Source organism: Anticarsia gemmatalis, chromosome 18 (genome assembly GCF_050436995.1).
Source record: "Anticarsia gemmatalis isolate Benzon Research Colony breed Stoneville strain chromosome 18, ilAntGemm2 primary, whole genome shotgun sequence".
Lineage (NCBI taxonomy): Eukaryota > Metazoa > Arthropoda > Insecta > Lepidoptera > Erebidae > Anticarsia > Anticarsia gemmatalis.
The window spans coordinates 839,330-865,459 of record NC_134762.1 but is presented as its reverse complement, the minus strand read 5'-3'; the positions used below and the strand labels follow the sequence as shown (position 1 = coordinate 865,459).

At 36.6% G+C, this 26,130-nt stretch overlaps 2 protein-coding genes across 2 annotated transcripts; both read right to left on the bottom strand.

Annotated features, from left to right (window-relative positions):
* Positions 1–11,712: 11,712 nt before the first annotated feature.
* Positions 11,713–15,515, bottom strand: LOC142980526 (uncharacterized). The gene is made up of 6 exons (XM_076125960.1): positions 15,407–15,515; positions 14,605–14,709; positions 14,042–14,173; positions 13,399–13,602; positions 12,550–12,774; positions 11,713–12,014 (listed from the first exon to the last, which is right to left on the bottom strand). Exons 1-6 carry the CDS (start codon positions 15,459–15,461, stop codon positions 11,821–11,823), a joined length of 915 nt encoding a protein of 304 aa, XP_075982075.1. The 5' UTR covers positions 15,462–15,515; the 3' UTR covers positions 11,713–11,820.
* A 1,434-nt stretch (positions 15,516–16,949) lies between these two features.
* LOC142980654 (uncharacterized) lies at positions 16,950–25,922 on the bottom strand. The gene is made up of 4 exons (XM_076126161.1): positions 25,767–25,922; positions 17,998–18,204; positions 17,635–17,676; positions 16,950–17,146 (listed from the first exon to the last, which is right to left on the bottom strand). The coding sequence occupies exons 1-4, from the start codon at positions 25,789–25,791 to the stop codon at positions 16,974–16,976; spliced, it is 447 nt and encodes a 148-aa protein (XP_075982276.1). The 5' UTR covers positions 25,792–25,922; the 3' UTR covers positions 16,950–16,973.
* Between the last annotated feature and the right edge of the window lie 208 nt (positions 25,923–26,130).

The following is a 26,130-nucleotide window of genomic DNA, read 5'->3' as shown; positions in this document are numbered from 1 at the left end:
TTGCAACCTCGCTTGCGTCACATAAGAGAATCATAATTTTCCCCGTTTTAGTAACATTTTTCACTGGTACTCTGCTCCTATTGGTCGCAGCGTATGATATATAGCCTATAGCCTTCCTCGATAAATGGGCTATCTAACACTGAAATAATTTTTCAAATTGGACCAGTAGTTCCCGAGATTAGTGCATTCAAACAAACAAACAAACTCTTTAGCTTTATAATATTAGTATAGATTTAAACCAGCCTGTACGGGCTGATAACACAATGAAAGTTAATAGAACCTTATCACACTATGTACTCAGTGTTGCACTGAATAATTAATTCAGCTTATACACTTAACTTCTAAGCCACTTAATGGCTTTTGTAGATAATTTAATATGAGTTAAAATTTATTATCTTTAGGTTTGAAAAAATATACTTAGTAAATTTATTGTTGAATTTGAAGGGATTATGGATTGATAGCACGAGGTGCGATTAGTCAAAGAATAACTAAATACAGACATAATTTAAAATTATGTTTGTATGTTCTTGTTTTTTTATTATCGAAATGTTTCTGCGGTCTGGGCGATAGTATATGCGATGACAGAGTACGAGATTCCGAGTATGAATCCTGGGACAAGCGGAATACTATTGGTATTATCTCATTAATTTATCCTATTAGAATATTTACTACAACAGCCTGAAGTCTGGTCCCAACCGTTACCGGTGAAATGCAGGTCTTCTTCTACTTCTTCATCGTATGGTTAGTCAACCTAGTGTTAAAGTTGTTCAAGCCGCCCTAAGGCTTTTAAAGTGGCTTAACAACTGTTATCGTAGAAGATAACAACCTGGACCGACTTTAAACGTGCCCTCCGAAGCACGGAGACGCCCAGTTCAAATACCCATGGTCACCCATCTATGGTATGACCGTGCCAAGGGTAGCTTAACCCACAGATCGTTTTCCGACCGGTGAGCGTAACTGGCTATGGGCGCCTCGAAATGCAGGTATACTTCGCACAAACTACGCCTTTGAGTATAATAGGCATGAAGTTACATTATGTCGAAGGCCTTCGTTAAACAACTTTAGACCAAGGTTCACCTCGAAATAAATAACAACCTGCATACAAGTATGAAGTGGCAGTCCCATAGTTGATGTGCTAATTAAAAGTTTACCGTCGCGGCGGAAAGTTGCAGTGGTTCATATGTTACGAATTATAACCGTTCTCACTACATGTGTTACTTGCATGTTTTTAGTTGTTTGTTGAAATTTTCGAGCACAAATACAAGGATATACGAGTAGCATATAGCAGTGATAGCTTAGTTAACATGCCTTCCATACAAGTTGTCGATGGTTCGAACCCAAAACAACACACCAACGATTTTTCGAAGTCATGTTTTTCATCATTAGCTTAGCCTTTCTTCCAAACTATGTTGGAGTCGGCTTCCAGTCTTCCCGGATTTTATATGGCAGAAGTTTGTAATTGATTAAACATATTAAGTACCTATATAAATTTGTAATTTATTTGAATAACTTAAATATCACGGAACCATATTTAATTACCGTGATTACGAACAAAATTGAAATTACTGTATTTTTTTTATGGACATATCAATTTCATTATTTCTGTTAGTCAATATTAAATAAACAATTACACAGTGATTGTTAAATAACTTTAAAGTTAACTAGGTTAACTTAAGTTTGTAGTAAAGTTTTGATTGTACAAACACTTATTTGTCGCTGATATTATTAATCAATCATAGGTCAAGAGATTTTGAAGTCTGTCGCCGCACTCGTCGTTTGATAGCTCCAACCCTTAACCCCTCTCAATCTGAGAGGGAACCCACGCGTACAATACCCACCTACATTCATTCATGACTAAGATAAACGACTTATATTTTATACTAGTTAAGCCCGCGACTTCCATTCGTAATCATGGTAATAGAAAATATTAAAAAATTTAAATTAAATTTGAAATTTCCTACTATGCTCCGGGCTCTCAGTTTTATTCAAATACGAATAAGAATCATGGTATGAACTCAAATTTAGAACTTAAATAAGTATAAAGTTTTCTCGACCGTGTCGAAAAAATGCAGCTCAACCGACTAAAACTATGTAAAACTATATATTAGGGTTTAGTCCAGCAATTTTACTATTGACATAGTATAGAAGTCTTACTTGTCAGCTTATGCTTGCACTTATGCAAAATATACGGAAAATATGTTTTTTGAAATGAGAAGATCCGCCCTAAGAGTTGCGAACCTCAAGTGGCAGTGGGCAGGGCACATAGCTCGCAGGACCTACGGCCGTTGGGGCAGAAAGGTTCTGGAGTGGCGACCACGAACCGAGAAACGAAGTGTTGGCAGGCCCCCCACAAGATGGACCGACGACCTGGTAAGGGTTGCCGGAGTCCGATGGATGAAGGCGGCCCAGGACCGGTCCTATTGGCGCTCGATGGGGGAGGCCTTTGTCCAGCAGTGGACGATTCCCGGCTGAGATGATGATGATGATGTTTTTTGATATTTATGATATTGATGACAATATTTGACCTAAAATAATAAAAGTTTCCAACGTTCCCGCGACTTCGTCAACGTGCTTTGTGACTTAGGATAGAATTTTCATACAAACTTTCATCCCCTATTTTATCCCTTTAGGGGTAGAATTGATCAGAATCCTATAACAGATTCTTACGTCATAGCATCTACCTGCATGCAAAATTTCAGCCTGATCCGCCCAGAGGCTTGGGCTGTGCGTTGATAGATCACTACATTATTATGTCAGTCAGTCAGTCACCCCCCTTGAGTTATACACATTTAGATTAAACACAGTTTTTATATTTAATCAATTGACATTTTTAAATAAAACATCTAGTGTCATTCAGTATCGGAAACTTGTTATTTTTATTTCAACAGTACGATATACACTTGACACGAACAATATTGAAAGCTATTGAATCATATTAACAAAGCGGAACGTACTGAAGTAGCTCTCAAGAGTTAAAAATATTGTGTAAACCACAACAAACGAATACCAAATGTCAGTGCTCTAGTCGGTCCCGGTTTCTGGCATGTCAAAGACCTTTCGGCGAATGGAACCACTTTGACACTTGATTGACTACTAACAATTCCATACATTTATACATACATAATATCACGTCTTAAACCCATAGGGGAAGGCAATGAACAAAGACCGCCTCTTGGTACGATCCTTACAAACTTTCCTTTCCTCATTCACATCCATACATCTTGTCATACAACATACATATCTCTGACTGCCTCCATAGCGCTGTGGTTCAGGTCGTCACGCCGCTACCATTGCATCGGGAGGTCGTGGGTTCGATTCCCACACGGGACAATTACTTGTGCGATCCACAAATAATTGCTTCGGGTCCTACTTTGTGTCCGTTGTTTGTAAAAGTCCCCGTAACACAAGAGCAATTCTTAATGCTGTCTGTCGGCGCTGTCTTTTCTAAGTTGTGTTTATTTCTAAAATACAGGACAACCGGTTACGAATACTACGCACCTGTCCTATAACAATATCAAAGTATAAAAAACAAAATTGTCAGTAGTCGTAATTGTCGAAGTATATCGAACTAATGTCAAATACTCGATACAAATCTGATACAGTCGTATTGAAACTACGTAATTGTTTTTACTATTAAATCTTAGTACGTAAGCTATCTGTACTTTTGAGATATTTCTGCTCAAACATTATTTTTACAACCACAACCATGCAAATTGATTACTTGCACGAAAGGAAGATAGTCACAGTAATAACGATGATAATTCAGTCTTTCACTAAGTTATCACTCACATAGAAAGTCGTCTAGTCGACACCATAAAACAGTAACATAACTAGCTAATATTTGGAGATACATGCAATTAATTATGGCAGCGAAATCAATCAGTACTGTTTGTCAATATAAAATAGTCATATCTATATGTGTGATAAACATATTACCTAGTGTTCTAGGTAATACTTATTTAAACGAGGACCAGAAGTTTAAGAGAATGCAAGTTTTGGCTGATTTACCTTTAAAAATTAACCTCAAACAGTATATAACAAATTTGGAGAAAATCTCCATTTTTGCCGACACACATAAGTGTTATGTTGACAAAGAGCTGGCCCTCGGATTACAACTCACCAACGTCAATTTAAAGTCTACCCTTCAAGTAAGAGAGCATCGTATTCCAGCGACCGAAGTCACAAAACTCAAGAATATTATAAATATCAATGAAAAAGCCATCAAATTATTCCTCGAGAAAGTAATAAACGCGTCAACGCCAGCACGATTAATGCTAAGCTCAAGACTTTGGGCTGAAGATAACAAATCCTGGTCACTACATTTAAAAATATTTAAAGACGATTTATTCAAGAAGACAACATTTTGTGAACTGGACGATATGATTAATATGTATGGTACATGGCCTGAATATTTGAAAAAAATGAATAGACACAAGACACATGTACATCATCCTACATTCTATCTGAAATGTCATGTGGCGTTGTGGCACAATGAAGTGAATGAAGTTACAAAATGGACGTCATGTGACATTGGCCCCAAGTACTGTCACGAGACGGCGACCAGCGGTTCTGATTACGGTTTCGTTAGAACTCGTCGACTGTTATATTTCCTGATGGCTCGATTCGCTCGCGGTTGTTACATATTTTCAAGTAATATAGACCAAAATACGATCGACACACATTGTGCGATGATGTATAGCGAAGCTGAGTTTATTGCGGAGAATGACTTCGCTTTTCCTAGTTTGTTGATGAATATGATGGCTCTGTGTAGTCTCGAAGGTCACGTGCAGTACGTGAGACGGTCCTGGATCGAACAGCTTATGGCGCATCAGACAAATTTGGGGTGTTTCGGTGACGAGTCAGACGACAGAACACCGCAGCCCAAGCCTTGCGCGGAATTAGCTAATGTTTCTTTTTCATCCCTTATCACATCAACTATCTTGAACGGGACTTGTACTATGGCAAGTACGGGTTACGCAGCCGCAATGATATCGGCTGCTATAAGATACATTTTAGAAGCGTTTTATAAATAAACTTTGCAAAATATTACACTTTTTGTTTGTTTTGAAAAAAAACCGACCGACCGTGGCGGTCAAGGGTTAAGGAGACCGGGAGAGGCGCTAAACAGATTCTCTTGTAAAATTTCTCGATAGCTAGCCGGTTGGCTATAGTAGTTAAGAATCGAGCTACTGTCATATCTACTTTATTTTGGAAATACACAGCAATTACAATCTAGTAAAATTGTCAATGGCGAAATTCTCTACTAGTCTCTAGGTATTATGTCTAGGTACTATGTCTATTAGTCTGTAGTTGTACGTATTTGAGTGATTGTCATGCCCAAATTGGTTAAGGTAACCTAAAACAAACGGTTTATTTGTCGCTAACGCTCGCACGACTATGTTCATTAAGTATATTTTCAGGCTTGAGTGACGACATGATTACACGGGTGGGGCCACGAAAAAAGCGATTCCCATAAGCTGGTTCCTAGCAATTTAGTCCTTTACTCGTATACTTTCGTTTCAATGTAAGATCGTGTTCATCGGAATTGAATTTCACTGCAAATAGTTTCAATATTCATAAAATGGAGTATGGTTGTAAACAAACAAGGTTGTTCGTTTAAGAAATTTCATTTCGGAGAAGAGTCCTCTGAATATATACTATAATATTACTATATGTTACTTTACTATATGTTACTTTGACTGATTAGATATTTGGTAGACTTTGTGCATCATAAAATTTACTATATGCATTAAATTTATTTCATGACCAAATTGTGTCCGGTAGTGTTACTAGCAACTCCTTTCTTATATCATCAATGATTTTTACGTGCCACAAATATTTCTAAAACCATTCGCTGATTAAAAACAGTGGCCTGTGTGTGAACTGGCGGTAAATTCACTTTCTGTACCATTGACTGTCATAAGTGTCAGTATTTATTCAAAATCCATACTAATCCATACTAATATTATAAATGCGCAAGTAACTCTGTCTGTCTGTTTGTCTGTCTGCTACTCAATCACGCCTAAACTACTGAACCAATTTGCATGAAATTTGGTATAGAGATATTTTGATACCCGAGAAAGGACATAGGCTATATATCATCACGCTACGACCAAAAGGAGCAGAGTACCAGTAAAAAATGTTACAAAAACGGGAAAAAATTTCACCCATTCTCTTACGTGACGCAAACGAAGTTGCGCGGGTCAGCTAGTTTTGAATAAATGCGAGTGTCTAATTAAAAAAAAGTCTGCATAAAGATACTCATAGATCCGGGATCATAATACAGCAAGAAAACATGTATATTATTCGTTATCCGCTGTTTTAATGGCCTGCAAGCGTGTAAAGAGCGTAGAGCGTTTAATTTCACTAATCTTAATTGAATAACTGACGTCACTGTGAACCTTATAAACTGAGTATTGTTCACGCTATCAACAATATCTGTTCACTAATTAATTATATAATCACTGCAGAATCTTGCAGGGTTTAGTTGGTATATTCACTCGCATTATTATTGCTTTTCAACTGAGTTTTAATTATAAATTGCTTAAGAATAGGATAAAGCAGCCTTAGCGACGTGGTATAAGTTAGTAGCACGCCAGCAGGATCGAACCCGAGGCACACAATCGGTTCGAGGCAACACACTGATGACTTTTCGAAGATGTGTGAATTACAAATAATAATTATTTAATTATTATCTCTTGTTTTAACGGTGAAAGAAAACATCGTGATGCAACCTGAGAGTTCTTTCACACAGTTCTAAAAGGAATGCAAAATCCCAAACCCTCACTTGGCTTGCGTGGTTGGGCCTCTTCGTACCTCCTTACGGGAGAAAACTCTTGTCCAGCAGTGGGACAGTAATAGTGATCTTTATTAGGTTCGTGGTAGGCCCTCATGCGACCTTTAGCGTAGTCATACCATAGATGCGTAGTGGTATTTAAACTGAGCGTCTCCGTGCTTGGGACGTAAAAAGTCGGTTCAGGTTGTTAATTGTCAATTAAGATAAGCCACATCAATGGCCTTTCGGGCGGCATAGAATAGAATTGGGTTCGTAATCTGTTGACTATGTCCTGGGCATTAACTTGCAAGAGTCGTGGAACCAATTGTCATTACACGTACGTCGGAGCGCTCGACGATGCGTAAGCGATAATTTTTCTATGATCTGCAATTTGTTCCGGAACTCGTTGTAGTTTGTTCAAGTAAGTGTTTGTATGTTTGTCAGATAAGAACAGTACTGAGCGTTGAAGTTGTTTTATGCTCAGAGTACTTGATAGTTCAGCTGGTTTACTGTGGATTCGATTGTTTCACAGTTAAACCAATAAGTATTATATATCATCAACAGAAAGCAGCCTTACATATATTGGTATTCGATCAGTTTAAAATTTTCCAGTAATTTTGCCAATCTTTGACATTTTGAAGACATGGAGAATCTGATTTATGAGCAAAATAAGGCCTCAAGTAAAACGATCTGAAGCGCGATTTCCTACTACTTATTGACTACCGACAACCGGTTGGCTATCAGGCCTCTATTGTTGCCTACGGTTGCCATATGAAAAAAAAATGCAGTAAGTAAGTATATTTTAAATGTCAAAGTTACGATACTTGTACCGACTGTTCTGAATCGCTCTACTGGTAGCATTTGTTTGAAGAAACATTTTGTACATAATGTAAAACCAAAGTTACACACGCCAACATACTTAACTTATAAGTAACTTAAATTAATGATTTCTCGCGAATTCGCCTACACGTTCGAAAACGAGTTGATCGCGACTCATAACTAACTTATACAATTTACACACGTTAATTTTATTCATGACTTAAGTATTTAGCAGTTAAAATTCAGTCAAAATTGATTCAAAAATTATAAATTTGAAAGTTTAAATTAGTTTTGTAAACACGACGAGGGGTCAGGGTCTCCGAGGAACAAAAGTCTACAACCACAATTTTTTTTTTATTCGGGCAATCTCTGAGAAATTCTTAAGTAAAAATCTGAACAAACTCTTAGGCTTAGAACTTAACCCACAATTTAACGTGCCTTCCGAAACACGGACGATATCAATATGAAAAAGATGGTCACCCATCCGCAAAACAACCTCGGCAAGCATAACTTAACTTCAGAGATCGATCTGTGTGGCTGTTGGCACGAGCTCCTCAGATACAATACTATGTGGTCATATTGTTCACAATTGTGAATGAATTGGGTCATGATTACAGCGCAACAGATTTTTGATTTCCCCCGAGAATAAGAACATATTGACGTAGAATAAATACAACAACTGTTTTACTAAATATAACTTGAAATAATTTCTTTTTCTTAGTAATATATTTTGTTGACTACTTAATGATACAATTGGGCATCGGCTTTTTCATTAAAATTAGATCTAAATGTTTTGATCAAAATTTGAATGGCGCCAACAAAAATGGAATTATCAGCCTAGTCTTTCTTCCAACTATGTTGGAATCGCCTTCCAGTCTCATCAGATGCAGCTGAGTACCAGTATTTTACATAGAGCGACTGCCTATCGGACCTCCATAACCCAGTCACCTGGGTCATAACTTATGTTACGATACCCCTCGGTAAGACTATTCATCAGACTTTCAAGCTATTGAGACAGCAGGAAAAATCTGTCACGTATCTATAAAAATGACAACCGGGACCCACGATTTACCATACCTATCGAAACACGGAGGCACATGCTATGTATAAGATGGTCACCCATCCACAAAACAGCCTCGGCAAGCGTAGCTTAATGTTGTTGCTACTTACTTATGTTGTGACTTAGCCATGAGCTTCAACAGGCAGCAAAAAAACGTAAAAAAATCTTCGTCACCCTTTTTTACGACATAAATTTTATTCAGGCTTTCATTGTGTCTACTAATCCTATTAAACAGTATTCTTGGTTGCTTAGCAACGTTATTAGGGCACAAAAGACTGAACTGAACGCCTTACGGTTAGTTAATCTTGCTCCCGTGACGTGGAAACACTTAATTCGATTATCTCATCTTCCCACTGACTTGAAAATAATATAAAGGGTAGGATAACAAGCTAGATATCCTAGTTAAGCCTTATATTGCTGATGCCTGAAAACGTCTAGGAAACAGGTTAAAGCGTGGTATATAAGTAATGAAGGCAACGTAACTCTGTAATAATGTCTGAATGAAAACTAGCAGCCAAATTTTCTTTCTTGCCCTTTTTTATATAGGCTAATTCTCACACTGAGAATTTCTCGTTGTGCGAGGGGACTCTTACAAACATACAAACAAGTAAACAAAAGGCACAAAGTTTAACAAGATTCAAAACCTGACCCAGTTTGTGGATGACACAAACGTTTCCTTCAGCCTGGAAGTCATACTCACTGGCGCTGACGCAGCGATCACGATAACCACAGCGCCTCAAAAGTCCTCATGGTTATTCAAACATTTGCTGTCATTTTATCTATCAAATAGATTATTCGACACTTATTTAGGAGTCATCAAACGAGCAACTGGCCCTTATAAATATGCACTTCGTATTTTATAGACAAATCTCTACTTTAGAAGCTAAGCCTGACAAAATAAAACTGAATAGTTACACAGTAACTGCCAACTGAAAATACACTTCCTAACATTTATAAAACGGTTATGAGTTGTGAGTTCTACAGAGCGTGTGTAAGAGCATCTCGTTTGAAAGTATATGAGTTTAAAACGTCTGTAACGAAATGTAATATGAACAAGTATGAATAAAGTTAAACTATTTTTAGTACTCAGTACAGTTGCGAGCAAACATGTTTATGCATTAAATAAAACTTCGTGAAAACGTTAGTTTATAGTTCATGAAGAGAAAAAGTTCTTTGAGAATCGTATATCATCGCAAATGTTAATTTATACTAGATATCTATTTATTTTTATGTCGCTTTGGTATGACTAGAGTATGTCTATTTTTATTGCAAGAGTTATGTATTACTTAGTGAAATAATATTTCTTTGATTTGTCGTCTCTGTTTATCAAACGATTTGTCTACTTTTAATTTATTTTTTTTAATATATACTTTAAATTTAAATTTATCCCACTGCTGGGCAAGGGTCTCCTCCCGTAATGAGGGAGGGGTTAGGCCTTGAGTCCACCACGCTGGCCAAATGCGGGTTGGGGACTTTGCATGCCCTCAATAAATGTATTAAACAAATTTTAGGCTTGCAAGGTTTCCTCACGATGTTTTCCTTCAACGTTGAAGCATGTGATAATTATTTCTAATACACATATAACTTCGAAAAGTCATTGGTGTGTTGCCTCGGGTTCGAACCACGACCACTTGCGTGGGAGGTGTCAACTTAAACCACTCGGCTAATAAAGTATTTGATTATATTTGATTTAGACTATACTTTTTGGAACATGACGTCGTAGTTAGCGTAATTTTTCCTGTTTATTATATACAATATTATTATATTTAAGCTCAAACAATCAATGTTCATGCAAGCGAGGGTTAAACCCCATGATTTCAAAATCCCTTCGTGGTTAAACCTGATAAATCTTTCAGGGCCTCAGAAATTATGCTTCATAATACAATTTTCACATTTACGTAAAGTCGTAATCCTGAGGTCCCTTGAGGGTTCAACACAAAGGTGAACCAAATTATATTTCAATACCTTTATCATATTTATAAAGGAACAATTCAATTGTGAGTTCTGAGAACTCTCCATTAATATAATGTGTCCATTTTTATTTTCGACTACCTTATACTAGGAACCCCGCCCGCGTTGTTTATTTGGTTAATATTGTAGTATTTAGTATACACTTGACCTTCAACTGTCTACAATTAAAGTCGTTTAGTCCTTTAGTTCTTCCTCTGAAAATTTAGGAAAATTGCGCGTAAACTTTATATAGTACGGTATTTACGAGAAATTATAATGTTATTATATTTTAGTGTCTGGAATACAGATAGTTTGTAAAATGGATGAACACATAAGATACTCTTAATCTTTTCACGCAAACAAACTTACAGTTACATACATATACATACTATACATCTTACATAATTTTCGAGGCTGCTAGTTGAAAGTAATAGTTTTGTGTTTGAAAATGTGTATGATAACGATATTAATTACAAAGGCAACTTATTACTACGCTTAGACATACAGGCGCTGAATAATCACACACACGCACACCCAAATACACAAATACACACACACACACACACACACAAATAGACACACGCACACACAGAGACACACACATTACAAAATCTAAAAACGTCGTTCTGTGTTCTTTAACAAAGTTTTACAAAACGCATACCATATCCATATCAAGTGAACGCAAAGTTATTCTACTGTGAGTGGCACTAGGAAAGGAAAAATGATATTTCATTCCTTTCTCGAGGGAAATTGTTGGGGAAAGTTTACGGTTTTGATGTATGACGAACAATAACAATAGCGTTTGTGGATTAGAGGTTTAAATGGGGAACAACACTAAGGCAGGATAACGCGTTTGGATCTCAGAGTGAAATATTTTTTACTTTAAGAAATGTGGGCGATAGAACTGTAGTTGCACCTAAAATTGGCCATATTGGTAAGCTATCTCCAGGCGTATAACGATCAATCCGATTAGGAGTAGCCATGGCCAAAATTGTTGAGACGTAGTTTTTTCGACTTTTGGAACAAAACTGATTCTACCTTATTTCAGCCCTCATACTTTAGTCATTTTACACATTACACTATTTTGAAGAGGTAATGAAAAAATTGGTAAACTTTCAAACTTTTTTAATAGAATTAGGGGAATGAAGAGAAGAAAAATTTTATCATTATCTTTTTATTTATTAATTTATTACTCCTATATAAATTAAATAAACGTTTAATAAATCTTAAATTCAGGTGTTTCTTCGGTTTCTGTTTCGGTAAAATAAGGTACTTTTTCACAAATGAAGAATGATTTTTGCCCACAATTATGTGACTCTAAGTGCTTGCCCCTTATCACAGCGCATTTGTTCTCTGTGTTCACGTGTTCGTAGTCTTTCCAGTCGTTGAATACTTGATCCAGACGGTCCCCTGAAACAGAATAATAACACGATATAAGTATACTTTGCATATTCTTATATTATGTTTTAATATGGTCGAACCTCAGCTAGTTTCCATAAAACTAGCAGTGGGGCGATTCCCTGCTGATATCGACTATCGATAAACGACCATTGAGAAATGTTGTATGAAAACCTGATCGCCCCATAACGGGTGCCGTAGGAACTAATTGTTCCGTACATTTTAAAATGTTAAAACCTTCAAATATAGTCTGTTACCAAATATTATTTTGTAATAATGTCCTCCTACCCGGCAGTTATTAACGGCAAAGAGTCAGACGTAGAACTAAGGCTCTCAGAAGTATGACACTACATCCTCACCTTTTTAATGTAACTAAGAATTAATTTTATGGAAAAAATCAGTAACAACTTTTGATTTAAATCCGAGACACTGACGGTAACAGAGGTAGGAAACTTCGTTCGAACAAGGTAACAAGGCTTTTTTCTTTTTCGTAAAACATCTTAACGAAACAACTACTACATTTAAAAAATATATATAAATTCTGTACCTCGAACGCTCATCCAGCCGCCCAATCCGTGCCATTTCTGCAGTCCTATAAAAGCGTACGTGCAGTGTGTGGGCATCAAAGTCTTGACATCCTCCCACTCGTACACATCGTTCAACACAGCCAAGTAGCCGCCATCAGCCACGCACCAAGCGTAGGCATCTTCGAAGATCATTTCTGTTTCGTACACCTTGTAGCAGTTTCCTGTCACTTGACTTTTCACGTAACCTATAAATTATATTAGTTATGGGTATTTATTTTTCGTAAAATTTGGTTTATTGTGGTCAAATATTTTATCCAAGTTCTGTTCTGTTTAGTTTTTATTAAGATATTCAAGATTCTGTGAAACCATCAAATTTAACCCATGAATGACCCACTGCTGGGCAAGGGTCTCCTCCCGTAATGAGGGAGGGGTTAGGCCTTAAGTCCACCACGCTGGCCAAGTGCGGGTTGGGGAGTTTGCATGCCAAAATAACTTTGCATTTTGACTTTCTGAAAAATTACAACGTCCAAAAAGCGCACTGGACTCAACTTTCACACTCAATGCGAGAGAAGATTTGACTAATAACAATTTCAACTCAAAGCTAGATCTCCCGACAATACTTGTAGCGAATGACGGGCACGAGACCCATCCTTCATTAGATACAGGAGGAGATCCTTACCAAGCAGGTAGGACAGTAAAGGGTTTATTTTATTAGAGGCAAGAAGTTTTTTTAGAAGCCTTTAAAAAATTGAACCGCCATCATCTTGTCCTTATCCCACATTGAGTAGAGTCGACACAAACGACTGCTACTAAAAACATGTTGTAATGAAATTTGGCTGATATCAAGTCACTAAAGGATTTATATTCACCTAAGTCAGTGGTACCACAAGGAGTAGTGTGATTAGCGTCACGTTTTCTGAAGCAAGTGAAGGGCAGTTCTGTCGAGCATGGTACTTTCTTCACGTAGGGAATCTTGTCCTCTCCCTCCACTCTCATGGAGACACACTGAGCACCGATTGTGTCTGATGCTTTCTCGTCATCGTCGTCAACTGGCATTTGGAATAGAGGAATACCTGAAATCAAGTAGATAATATAAAGATTTTTTTTTATTTATAACGTCTCTAACGTACCCGGTGCAGGCGCAGATGTATGAAAAAAACACCCGCGTTTCGCAATTAACAATGTTAAAGACGATAACCGCATCCCCTTAAATTGGGCACGTAATCGAACTCCAGACTAGTATTTAGAAAATTCTAAAATGTACATTGCTCGACCCGAGTCGATCAGAACTCTGTCATCAACAATCGTGCAGTCTCCTTTCTGACAAACACTGAGTGTCAACTAAGATAACCATTTTAGAAATGCATTGGTGTAATAAAATTATCTTCTTTTTTATGTTTGTGTTTCACTGTGATGTGAATTGTTAATTTTATTATTTTAATATTAATAATATAATAGGTATATACATAATTATTCCTATTATTAATATTTCAAAGAAAAATATATAAATACCTTCCATGGAGATAAATTGTCCTCCAGGGTAAAACGTAGAGCTGATTCCTGTGTAGAAGCTGACATTGTTCAGGTACAGCATAGACAGTTCATTTCTGAACGCTTTGTCGATAGGAGAAGCCAGCAGGGCACCTGTAAATAAGCAGTAGTATTTTATGATACTGACTTTTAAAAACATTGTATTTGACATCGTTTTATGCCCCCACCCCCGTCCCCTCTCTGCGCAGGCTTAGAGGGGCTACTGACCCTTCTTTATATACTTTAGTATTTAAGTGAAATAGGTACAAAATATATGTATATTTTTTCATAACAAAATCTGGTATTTCACTCGTACGAGTGCAACACAGGCGGAGTAATAGAAAAGCAATAATTAACCTATATTAAGATAAGTTTTATAAGAGCAATGCCTATGACTGGGACTCGAACACACTACCTACCTACCAATCATTCGACCATCGCAGAAAATTCTTCCAGGGATTTGAACGTAAAGACCTCTGCATATCAATTGCAACGAGATTATACCCGAAAAACTCTAGTTATAGTGTGTTGATGCTAGTACCGACCTTCGCTCCAGCAAGTCTTGTAGGCGTCGTCCCAGGTCTTGGCCACCTGGTGCAGCTTCAGCCAGCCGCCTACTTTATCATTGTACTTGTAATAACCCTGAACATCTGTAAACAAAATATTGTAATATAATCATTCAATCCCTCCTAATTTTGAATTTTTTTTATTACCTATTTTTAAAGTACCAAAATTTTGCTAATATTTTTACTTTATCATACTATTTACTGCCTGGGGGGCTATTACGTATTTCAATTGACAACTATTTGGAAAGCGACTATGCTGTATATTGTTTTCTCCATTAGATCATAGTGATTAACAGGTTACGTCAAAGCAGCGATGTACTGAATAGTGACCATCAATTTGACGTACACTAGTTGTCATACGTGATATGTGATACGTGATGAGCCTGCTTAATACAGTGAACATGGAAAGTGCAAGCGCACTAAAACATCAACTAAAATGTAAATAAAACGAAATCCGAATCACATCAAAAATTTTAAAACACGTCACATTTTTTATTCGTTTTAATACTATAAGTTTTCAAATTGTTTGTTTCAACAGTCAAAAGATGAAGGCTTAACTTGTCCCGTGTTTCAGGAGGAGACTCATGCCCGATGCCCAGCAGTGGGTGAATAATGAAACTCTTACCGAATATGACTAATGAACCGCGTGTGACAAGATGTATGAATGTGAATGAAACAAGGGAAGTTGGTATGAATCGTATCAAGTGGAGTTCTTTGGTTTCTGCCTTCCTTTATCGGAAAAATGCGTGATTTCTATGTATGTATGTTTGTTTATACTTACCAAATATGGCCGCGAATAAAACGGCTAATACTGGCACTAGGTTTTTGGAATACATCTTGTGTGACTAAAATACTACTGCGAAGAACAAAACACAATCTTTGTATTTATTGACTCCATTACTGATAACATACACTATTTCATCGACCCTTGAACTTTATAATCGTAGTAATGGTTTCTGACTTCTTTATATAAATACGTACATATTTCATACATACAAACACGCGTGCTATACCCGAAGGTCTAGGCAGAGGTATATAATAGGTACAACCACGTTTTCACCATTTACAAATTTAGTTCCATGTAATTGGGGGCGAGCCTATTTCCATATGTATATGGTAAACTCTCATAGCATTTCGACCGAACCAGGAATCGAACCTGAGATACGTAGTCAGTCAGAGGTTCCTTTCACATGTAATGTTCCAGGGTTCGAAGCAATACACCAATCACTATTCGAAGTTATTCTAATTCTAACGTCGAAGGAAAACATTGCGATGAAACCATCCGTGCCTAAAATTGGTTTAACTCATCATAACTTTTAAACTCTCGCGTTGCATGTTTAATGTAGAGGTATAATAGAATACGGAAATTAACGCAAACACGCATTTTACTTTAAAATGCCTAACGTTTCGGCGCAGGTCGCACTCGCCGTAGTCGCAGGCTGACTGACTAGTCAGTCTGAGTGAACACACATTTCTTGAGGGCATGTAAAGTCCCCAAACCTATGCTTGGCCAGTATGGTGGATTCAAGGTATAACCACTATCTCGTTCGGAAGGAGACCGTTGTCCAGAAAGTGGGATATTATTGGGTCAAAGAAATAGTAATGGAAAAGTTGCCATGAGGTCGAACTTTGCATACAAGGCTCTCTACTAAATTCTTGGTCTATAGTGATAGTAAATCGGTAACGACGTAATGTGGATATCATCATCTTCGTAGAAGTCATCGCGAATTGATAACTTCCTAGTCAATTACGATTTTATTTTTATTTTTAAGGGCTCATGACCTTTGTCGCTTCTTTGGACCGTTTGTTTAATAGAATTATTTTTGATAAAAAATGTATAATACTGCTAGTTGATTAAAATGTTAGTTGCTAGCTCTTATTACCTTTTGAACTAGAAGTAACACGGAACAACTGTTTGTGCGATCCACAAAATATAATTGGTCTGATTGTACTTTGTGTCCGTTGTTTGTATGTTTGTAAAAGTCCCCGCGACACGAGCAATTCTTAGTGGGAGAGTAGTCTTTTCTTAGCGAACAAAAAACGTTTAACCCTGACTAGTATAAAGGCGCGTTCCCACTATGTCGTAACGACAGATAATCGTGTAGTTTTAAGTGTCGTGGCTTATATGTTTAAATGGAGGTGTTCACATATAAAACGACATGACTTACTGTCGTCTACGACACATTTTGCAGTGACGACAGATTATCGTGACAGTGGGGACGACTAGATGTCGTATCTAAACGATATTTTTTTTTGACGACAAACAATCGTTATAACGACATAGTGAAAACACAAAGCAAATAGTAGGAAGAACAAAACTAAACTCCGAATCAAAAGAGTTTTATTATCTAAACACTCTCAAAGATCTTCTTGATGGACTGCAGGTAATAGCTGGCGTTCTTGCCGAGGGCGAGCAGTTCCTCAGTGCCAGACCTTCGCTCTCCATCACCTCGCTTGTTCTTCTGAATGTACTCCTCATCCTTGTCGCTCAAGTTCTCGTCGGTACCACTTGGCGATTTGTCTGCGAATTTAGAACTGTTCTCAGAAGGTTTGTTGACTACTGATAATATCAACTAGTTATTAATATTATATTATTTTATATTTAATCTATTAAGGTCTTGCAAGGGTTCCTGGAATGAGGAAGGGGTTAAGACCACGATCGTTTGGCCAAGTGCAGGTTGGGAACTTTGCATACATTTATGAACTGTTCCAAATTAAGATATGTAAAAGCCACAGTACCATAGTTTCATAAGGATCAGATGAGCGATAATTACCTACGTGGTTTCTGTGTTAATTACCTAATTGATAATTTTAATTTAAAATTGATCAACAAAACTGTTGTAGAAATGTACTTTACGTCACACGGTCATTTCATTGCTAGGAGGCCGAGTAGTCGTAATCGAACTGAGCGTCTCCGTTCTTCGGAATGCACGTAAGAAGTCGGTCTCATAGTCCAGGTTAAAGACTAACCGAAAGTTAAAATAAATAAAAAAGTTGAAAAAAAATTACCACGTTCTTCAGGATTCCACACTTCAAACGCAGGATCTGGAACTAAGCAAATGTAAACCGTTTTGAGTTTGTATGTCAAAGGCAACTTTTTAATCACAGTCCAATCGAACTAGCTCAAAAAGCTGAAAGACTTGATTGATTGATTTTGATTGCATTCCCTCAAAAAAAATATTAACCAAATTTTAGGCATGCAAGGTTTCATCACGATGTTTTTGTTTCACCGTTAGAGTACACACATAACTTCGAAGTCATTTGTTTTACCTTGGGTTCGAACCGTCGACCACTTGCACCTCCCATCCAACTTTTACCACTCGGCTATAACTGCTATCCAAATTACCTATTTTTACTTTTAAAGGTACAAACCCTTGTCATTCGAGGAATCAGTACGCTTCCTAGGCTTCGAGAGATCATTGACCTCTCGGTTGAAGAGCTTGGTGGCTCTGCGTATAATACGGTTGATCTGGCTGCCGACGGGAGACTCTGCTATTTGCTTAGCGATCGCGTTAAAGTCTTGCAGGTTGGCAGTCAGGAGAATGTAGGAGTGTGCCACTTGCAGCGATAGCAGGGCCACTAGAGAAATTAAAAAATACAATCAATTGTAGGTAGGTCTGTCTCGGTAGTGTACGTGACCACCACGTTGGCCAGGTGCAGGTTGGGGACTGTGCATGCCCTCAAGAAATATAACTGCATCCGTGGCGCAGTGGTTAAGGTAGCCACGCCGCTACCATTGCGTCGGGAGATCATTGGTTCGATTCCCACGCGGAACAGCTATTTGTGCCATCCACAAATAGTTGTTTCGGACCTGGTTGTACTTTGTTTCCGTTGTTTGTATGTCTGTAAAAGTCCCCGCGACACAAGAGCCTAAGTGCGGGAATGGTCTTAAAAAAACATTACCTAATCATAGTTTAACATTGGCTGGCGATAACCAATTCAAATAACAGTGATTTTTCATTTTTATTCAACATTTGATTTGACCTTTCGACATTGACTAGAGATAAATAACGATTTTTTGGTTACGTATACGTTTTATTTGCCATTTGAAATGTTTTGATGAATGTGATAACAGTCACGAGTACCTATTTGGTGTTCGACGCAAATATTTTCTTATATAAGTAGATGACATAGCGAAAACTGGCGCAAGTCAAGGGTTTGATAAGTGGAAAGAAAGAGTGGCTAGACGGTCCAGAAAGACTAACATAAGTGCCAGCATTAGACCGAAAAGAAAAAAATGATTGGCTTCTGATTTTTGTATGTACAAAACTATCCACCTCAAAGTAATAATAAACACCTAGTATTAGGCGGCTGCAAAAAGTACCTATACAAAAGAGACGTAGGCAAAGAGAGCGAGTGACGATTAAAACCTCTTCTAATTAAATTAAATTAAATTAAATTAAATAATCATTTATTTCAGGCAAATCACCCATATTTTTGTTTACATAATATAAAGATATTACATGGATATACATAACTATTAACTAACTTATTTAAAATTATATTATTATTATGGCACATATTATTAATTAATTGGTAACATTGTATCTATTAACGTTATTAATTAGTATTTGTTACAACTATTTTTTATAATTATATATTTTTGGTATAAGTTTGTATTAGTACGACATATATTATAACTATAACTATAATTATCTTATATTTAGGTAAAGAATGTTATTTAGTACGACATATTTATTTTGTTTTATATATATTACAAATTCTCACGGTAACTTTCTGAGTACATGTATACAGCGAAAGACAGCTGTCACAATTCCGTTCTTACTTGCACTCACACGGTGAAGGAAAGATGCTCGTAACTTAGTCATAAGCGCTTCAAAGTCTATCACTTCGTAATCCGCGAACATGCCAGACGCACTACACCGCCATGGCAGGAGAAGCATCGCGCGAAATGCGTTGTTGTATTGTACACGAAGAGCGCTGTAGACACTCTTCGTGTACTTGTACCAGAGCTGGCTGGTGTAGAGCGACTGACAATACGCCTGGAACAGAGTAATCCGTACCTGCTCCGAGCACTGGTGAAAACGTCTAGCGAGCATGTTTCCCTTACAAGCAATGTTACGTCTTTGCCTCTCTAGATCATCATTGTCCATTAATGTATCGGTAAGTATATGGCCTAGGTATTTGAAGCTGTTTACTACTTTAAGTGGTGTACCACACAATGTGATCGGCAAGATACGGCTGGGGTAATTTTTTGACTTAAAAATCATGACTTCTGTTTTATTTACATTATAAGATAACTTATGTACGAGAGCGTATTTCTCACAGATGCCTATGAGTTTTCTTAGGCCGTGTATTGAGGGGCTGAGCAATACCATATCATCGGCATAACTTAAATTGTTAAGGCATTCACCACCAACAAAACAACCTGTTCTGGTATTACTCAGCTCCTCAATAAGGTCATTTACGTATAAGTTGAACAGAACCGGAGAGGTTAACCCGCCCTGTCTCACACCACTAGTCAATTTATACGGTTCTGATAAACAATTATTCCACTTTACTTGGTTTAGTTGATTAGAGTACCAGTATTCCAAAAGGTCAACAATTTTAGGTGGTACTTTAGTACTTCTTAACTTCTTCCAGAGTATACTGTAATCGATTGTATCGAACGCGCGGCTTAGGTCGAGAAAACATGCGTACACCGAAGTATTACTGTTAACGTATTTAAAAACTGTATTTTTGAGTGAAAATATGGCAAGATCGGTACCTAGGCCTCCACGGAATCCAAATTGGGCGTCGTTGAGCGGAATATTTGTTTCATTTAGGTGTATAATTATTAGACGTTCAAACAGTTTCGAGAAAATAGTGGCAAGGGAAATAGGACGGTAGTTCGACAGACTGGACACGTCACCGGTTCTGTTCTTCACAATGGGCACGACAGTGGTTCTCATGAACTCATTAGGTAAGTAACTGTGAGCAATACATACATTATATAGCTCAGCAATTTTAACAAATACTACTTCCGGGGCGTACATAAGATGTTCGACGCTAAGCCCATCGTGGCCCGGCGACTTACCACGTTTCATATCTTTAATACATTTTTTGACATCTTGAGTGTTTACAAATAATTCGTTGAGATCCGATGATGTTATGTTATTGAACATAGATTGAACAATTGATACGTCCGTGTCACGATGGGCCTCACTTACGTCGCGTACACCATGTTGACAAGAGGTCGGTGACGTTGAAGTAGGATTAAATTTATTTACAAACATATTCGCTATCTTAATAGAGTCATCCGAACCATTCACAGTTGTAGGAAGTTTTGATTTATAGTTGAGTTTATTAGTTTCTTTCCAAAAACTACCAAAATCTTTATTAAATCTATGTTTCGTGATTAAATCCATTTTAATTTTGTTTTGGTTCAACTGACACCACTTTAACTTATTTTTAAAGGCCTTTTTTGATGTAATCATATCTTCGTATATCCTACCGTGCGAGGGACGACCCTGCCAATTCCATAACACATAATATTGTCTAGCTATTAGATGGTATTCCTTTACGTGGTAATTCCAGCCGATTAATGGTTTCTTTTTATTGTTACGATGGCTTTGTCGATATGACAACTTAGCTGCGTTCGCCAAACAATTCGCGATCTGATTATAGTGCTGTTCCACTAAACTACGATGAAATCTATCTGAACAGGTCCCCGAGCAAGCAAAGTGGGGCCAGTTGTGTGTATTTATTAGGCTATTACATATTTCTGCATATTTACATGTTTCATCGTAACTTCTGGTCCCCCATATCACTTTATTAATGTACTGAAATTTTGTTGCTTCTACTTTTGGTAATATTATGTCTAAGTCACATTCAATAACTAACGGAAAGTGATCCGAGTAGTATACATCGTTTAGGACCTGGACAGAATGAATAGTCTTAAGTCCTGCTGATGTAGTGATACAGTGGTCCAGCCAGCTCGTGGTTCCGTGCGCATCACTTAGGTACGTATAGGTGTCTGATGACTTACCGAGCATATGAAGATCCGCACATACCCAATATTGCTCGTCACAAAAATTTAACAACTCGTCACCAAACAGGCTGCTTGACCGTGACACATCCGCATTAAAATCACCAAGCACAAAAACGGTTTCAACGCTATTATTCTCAATAACCGCACTTAAAACACCCAAACACTCCGTGAACAGTGGCAAGTTGTCCGCGTCCTCCGTAGGCATATACACCGACATCACAATAAAACTGCGGCCACAGCTGAGTTGTATACACACGGCCGCTACGCGCGTCGATCCGGTTTCCAGTGGAGTTACGTTGGTAAATAATGACTTTTTGTATAGTATGCCTACGCCACCATAAGGTCTTCCTTTAAGTATTGTACTCGTATCTACTCCTGATATTGCATGGTAAGAAAAGTTCGGGTGTATATTGTTTAAATATCCCAAGTTGTCAGGTAGAAGCCAGTGTTCCTGGATAGCAATCACGTCGTATAGTTTACATAGGTCGGTAACATGGTCACATGAACGTTTTATTGATCTGCAGTTAAACGACGCAAGACTGACCTTCATGTTTATTCGACTCTGGACAGATGTTCGACCCTCCAAGTCCACGCTTAAAGGTATATCTTCTGTATACAACACCTCTGGGCCAGAAATCAGCACTTAAGAAGGTTTGTTCTTGGTCCTGTTCAATGGTGATTTTAAATGATGAAAATTCCGTTTCCTTGTATTGTTCTAGTTTTACTATCTTCACAGCCGTGTGTCCGGTTTCTTTTATAAAGTCGTAAATATCTTGTTCGGTGGTTTGCGAGTGGAATCGGGAGGCGTATATGTATGATAATTTAGGAACCACTTTAATTTTACTTGAAATCAACACACCTTTTCCTAATTGGTTCTTATTTTTCCTAACAGTCTTTTGATGTGTATTCTTCCTGTTAATTACTGTGGTAAAACTGTCATCCGTTAAAGTATCGTTCAGGACTGTGGTAATATTTGCATCCGTATTAGGTGTAACAATGGGACTGCAGTTTTGCTGCATATAGCTGAGCTTCGTCTTATCAGCTGGCGCGCGGTCAGAGTTCGCGGGGGTCAGCGCGCGCGCGCGCGCTTCGGGTCGCGGGGCGCGCGGGCGGGGCGATTTGTGCACCTGCGTCGATGAAGCGCGACTGTTTACGTCTAACGTTAAATTAGATTCAAAAATTGAGTCGTTATTTTTTTCACAGGTTTTTGAATTGTGGGTGGCTTCGTTTTGTTTCGTGTTATTTTTTAACAATTGTAGATCTTCGTGTATTGTTAAAATTTCTGAAGATTTTACGTATTCACTTTGAATGCGGTGGACGTCTTGTTTTAGAGCCAAAATATCTTTGAGTAAGGTTGAAACGTCCACGTAATCAAATGTAACAGGGGGTAGCCGGTTTAAATCTTTTGCCACAAAAGTAGGCAATAAGGCAGGCTCAGTCTCCTTTAATACTTTTATGATGTCTTGGAGAAGTCTCTTGGCTTTTCCCTCTCCCTTCCTACTCGTACGACAATTGACGGCATCAAAAACAATGGTTTTGGCGGTATTTATTTCACTTTCTTTAAAATTAGATTCACAAATTTGTACTAAACTTGTTTCGTCCATCACATCAATTTTACATTGTAGAAAACACAGTAGTGCATTAATCACTAACACTCGCGATTCAGTCATATTTAATGTTACTTTTTTATATCTTAACTATGAGCGGTTATGTTACGAAAAGTGCACTCGACGTGACGCGACCTTATGCGCCCGCGATGCGCAAGACATAGGATCGTTTTTATCCCGGATATCAAACGTCAAGGGAACTATACCGTAAAAAGCCATGTAACAAGAACAAGAGTTAGTAAATTAGAAGAAAATAAGCCTCTAATATTTCTTAGCTATGAATGGAAAGCTAACCAATATTTTTTACAAAATTCCCTTCATAATTTGTACAGTTAATTAGAGTTAAGAATGTTTCAAACGTTCATACTTTGTAAAACTTAATTAAAAGAGTTAAGCGAAATGAGTTATTAAGTTTATAATGTAAGACTAGGTAATTATGTTAAGTTAATTTATAAATAGACGTCGATAAAATGAAGGTCAACTAAATCTAAAAATTCATATTACTTAAAAAAAGACAGGAAATGAGTAGGTAGGTACCTTATAAAAAACGATTGAGCAAAAAAGATGGGATTTGGTTTTTCAAAACTAGATTAAATTATTTTATTTAAATATTTTAAATGCTATAAAACGTTAGAAATTACATCATGTACTTAATAAATAAGTGATTTAATATAATGAAATTTATATAGTTGAAATCAACGCTGTTCAAATGATTCCCACTGAACACGAATAAAAATATTGAAATGATGATAAAGCAATTCCTTTGCCTTTGACAAATCATGGATGTTACGACAAAAAAATGATTCGAAATACCAAATAATTTTATTATAATTTCAACCCGGGAAAAGCAAAGGAATTAAAGCAAAATGGCGCCTCTTTGTTGGCGCCAAAAATTAAATTCATATTTTATGAGAGGTTTGATTTGTTCAAGTTCGTGGAATTCTATCAAATATTACTGATTATATTTTAACAAGTGCTGACAGTTTGGTAAAGCTTTTTTTTCCTTAAGATTATATTTATGAAACACTAAAGTTGATTAAAGGTAGGTAAAAAAATATAATTCGTGTTTTACAATTTATTAACTACTAATCGGGACTTCGCCCGCGTGATTTCCCTGGATAATAGTATTCTAAAAGTGTTCATACAGGTTATAATAAGCTATCAGTGTACCAAAATTGTAAAAATTGTGTATTTCATATAAAGTAGTTTTGACGTGAAAGAGTGACAAACATATACTTACATCCATACAAACTTACAAACTTTTGCATTTATAATATTAGTAGAATGTTTATTGTTTTCCACGTAGATTTGGAGTAAACTTTGTCATTCGGTTTCTTTTATCATTTTTTTTTATTATCTGGCTGAGAAACTTAGAATTGGACAACACATTGAGGTTTTTACTGAAAAAATATATAAAAATTTGCCTTTCTTTTACGACGATAGACTAAAAATATTAATACGTATAATTTGTTTACGGCTCAAGGGATTCTCTTTGAAAGAGATATTTAAATAAAAATAATTCAGTGGCTGAATAAAAGGTTGTTTACTTTGCCCATCACACTTCATTAGTAAAAAGAAAATATTGTCGTAAAGATTTCTTCCTGGTTTGAAATTTGATGAGCTGGTTTCTTAAAGTATTGTTTCTAAATTATTTCATTTAAAATCATCTTTGTACTCTAATTAAAAAATTGAGGTGGGCATTTGTTTTGTTTTAAATTATTTTATTTTATTATAAAAAACAACACTTCATTGTACATTCGCATAAAATCTCTTCCTTATTTAAATCTATCACATCGATAAATTAATGTTTTAAGATTTTTACGACAGGCATTCGACAAAATGTCTGCCATTACTAAGCACTGCTCTTTCTTTTTCTTACATTAGTGATACTTATTATTTGGTCTCTGCCTACCACTATAGGAAAAAGCCATGATTTTATGCACATACATATTATACCTAAGGACATAACATATTTAATTTTTTTCTGCGTTCTTTTTACGCGGAATTGAAGATTGCCATCATTTTTTATGGGTTTAGCTCCTTAACTAATTTAACTATAGAGTTCGCGTTAATACGCCAAGTAATCTCATATCATGACATCGACAAAAATGCTTTTTTAATATAATGAGAGTTGGTGCCAGGTGTGAAAAGGTGCGAAAATTCGATTAATAATAATGTGCAGTGATCGACAGTGATGGCTAAATTATATCTACTAGCTTATTTTGAAGTTTGCTTCGTTGTGTTATTGCGAAAATAATAACACAACGAAATTTTTATCTCTGGTTTCCAAAACTGGCATTATGTACTTATAACATTTTTTCATAAAGAAACTAAATGTTTTAGTTCCAAATAATCAAAAACTTTCTTACATAATAAAACCTCGACTTTCTTTTTTAAATCTGAACCGGCGATTGTAGGTAACTAAACTGCCTTAATATTATTTTATTTGATGTTTCAAGCCTTTTATCCATAGATAAAGAGTAAAAACACGCTTACTTGGCAAATAATTGTTCTAATTAATGATAGTGAAAAATAACTCTTACTTGTTATGTACATTAACGCTGACATGTTGTTTTTGTTTAAATACTATTCGAATGAAATTCTTCTCAAAAGTGAGGAACAATGCACGTTTATCGTAAAGTACAAAATTATATGGTCATGAATTAATTCTAATTAATAAAGTGCTATAAACTTTTTATTACGTTTTACTAGAAATATACCTACTTATACCTAATCTATTATTAGTTACATAATAATTAGGTACCTAGTACTTGGTAAAGAAGTATAAATTACCAATTAAAAGTATAATTTTACACAAGTTTCTAAATAATGAACCTACCAATTTTCTAAAAAACTTTCTTCTAACATAATACTTATCTTATTTGTAGTGTCGCCAAGCATACAGTT

Excerpts from the sequence above, each read along its gene's own strand:
- LOC142980526 (XM_076125960.1), bottom strand. The coding sequence starts at position 15,461 with ATGTATTCCAAAAACCTAGTGCCAGTATTAGCCGTTTTATTCGCGGCC. Across the intron at positions 14,174-14,604 it reads CAAGACTTGCTGGAGCGAAG|GTGCCCTGCTGGCTTCTCCT; the intron begins GTCGGTACTAGC and ends GCTTATTTACAG. Across the intron at positions 13,603-14,041 it reads ACAATTTATCTCCATGGAAG|GTATTCCTCTATTCCAAATG; the intron begins GTATTTATATAT and ends ACTTGATTTCAG.
- LOC142980654 (XM_076126161.1), bottom strand. The coding sequence starts at position 25,791 with ATGTCAGCGTTAATGTACATAACAA. Across the intron at positions 17,677-17,997 it reads TGATTCCTCGAATGACAAGG|TTCCAGATCCTGCGTTTGAA; the intron begins GTTTGTACCTTT and ends ACATTTGCTTAG. Across the intron at positions 17,147-17,634 it reads GTGGAATCCTGAAGAACGTG|ACAAATCGCCAAGTGGTACC; the intron begins GTAATTTTTTTT and ends CTAAATTCGCAG.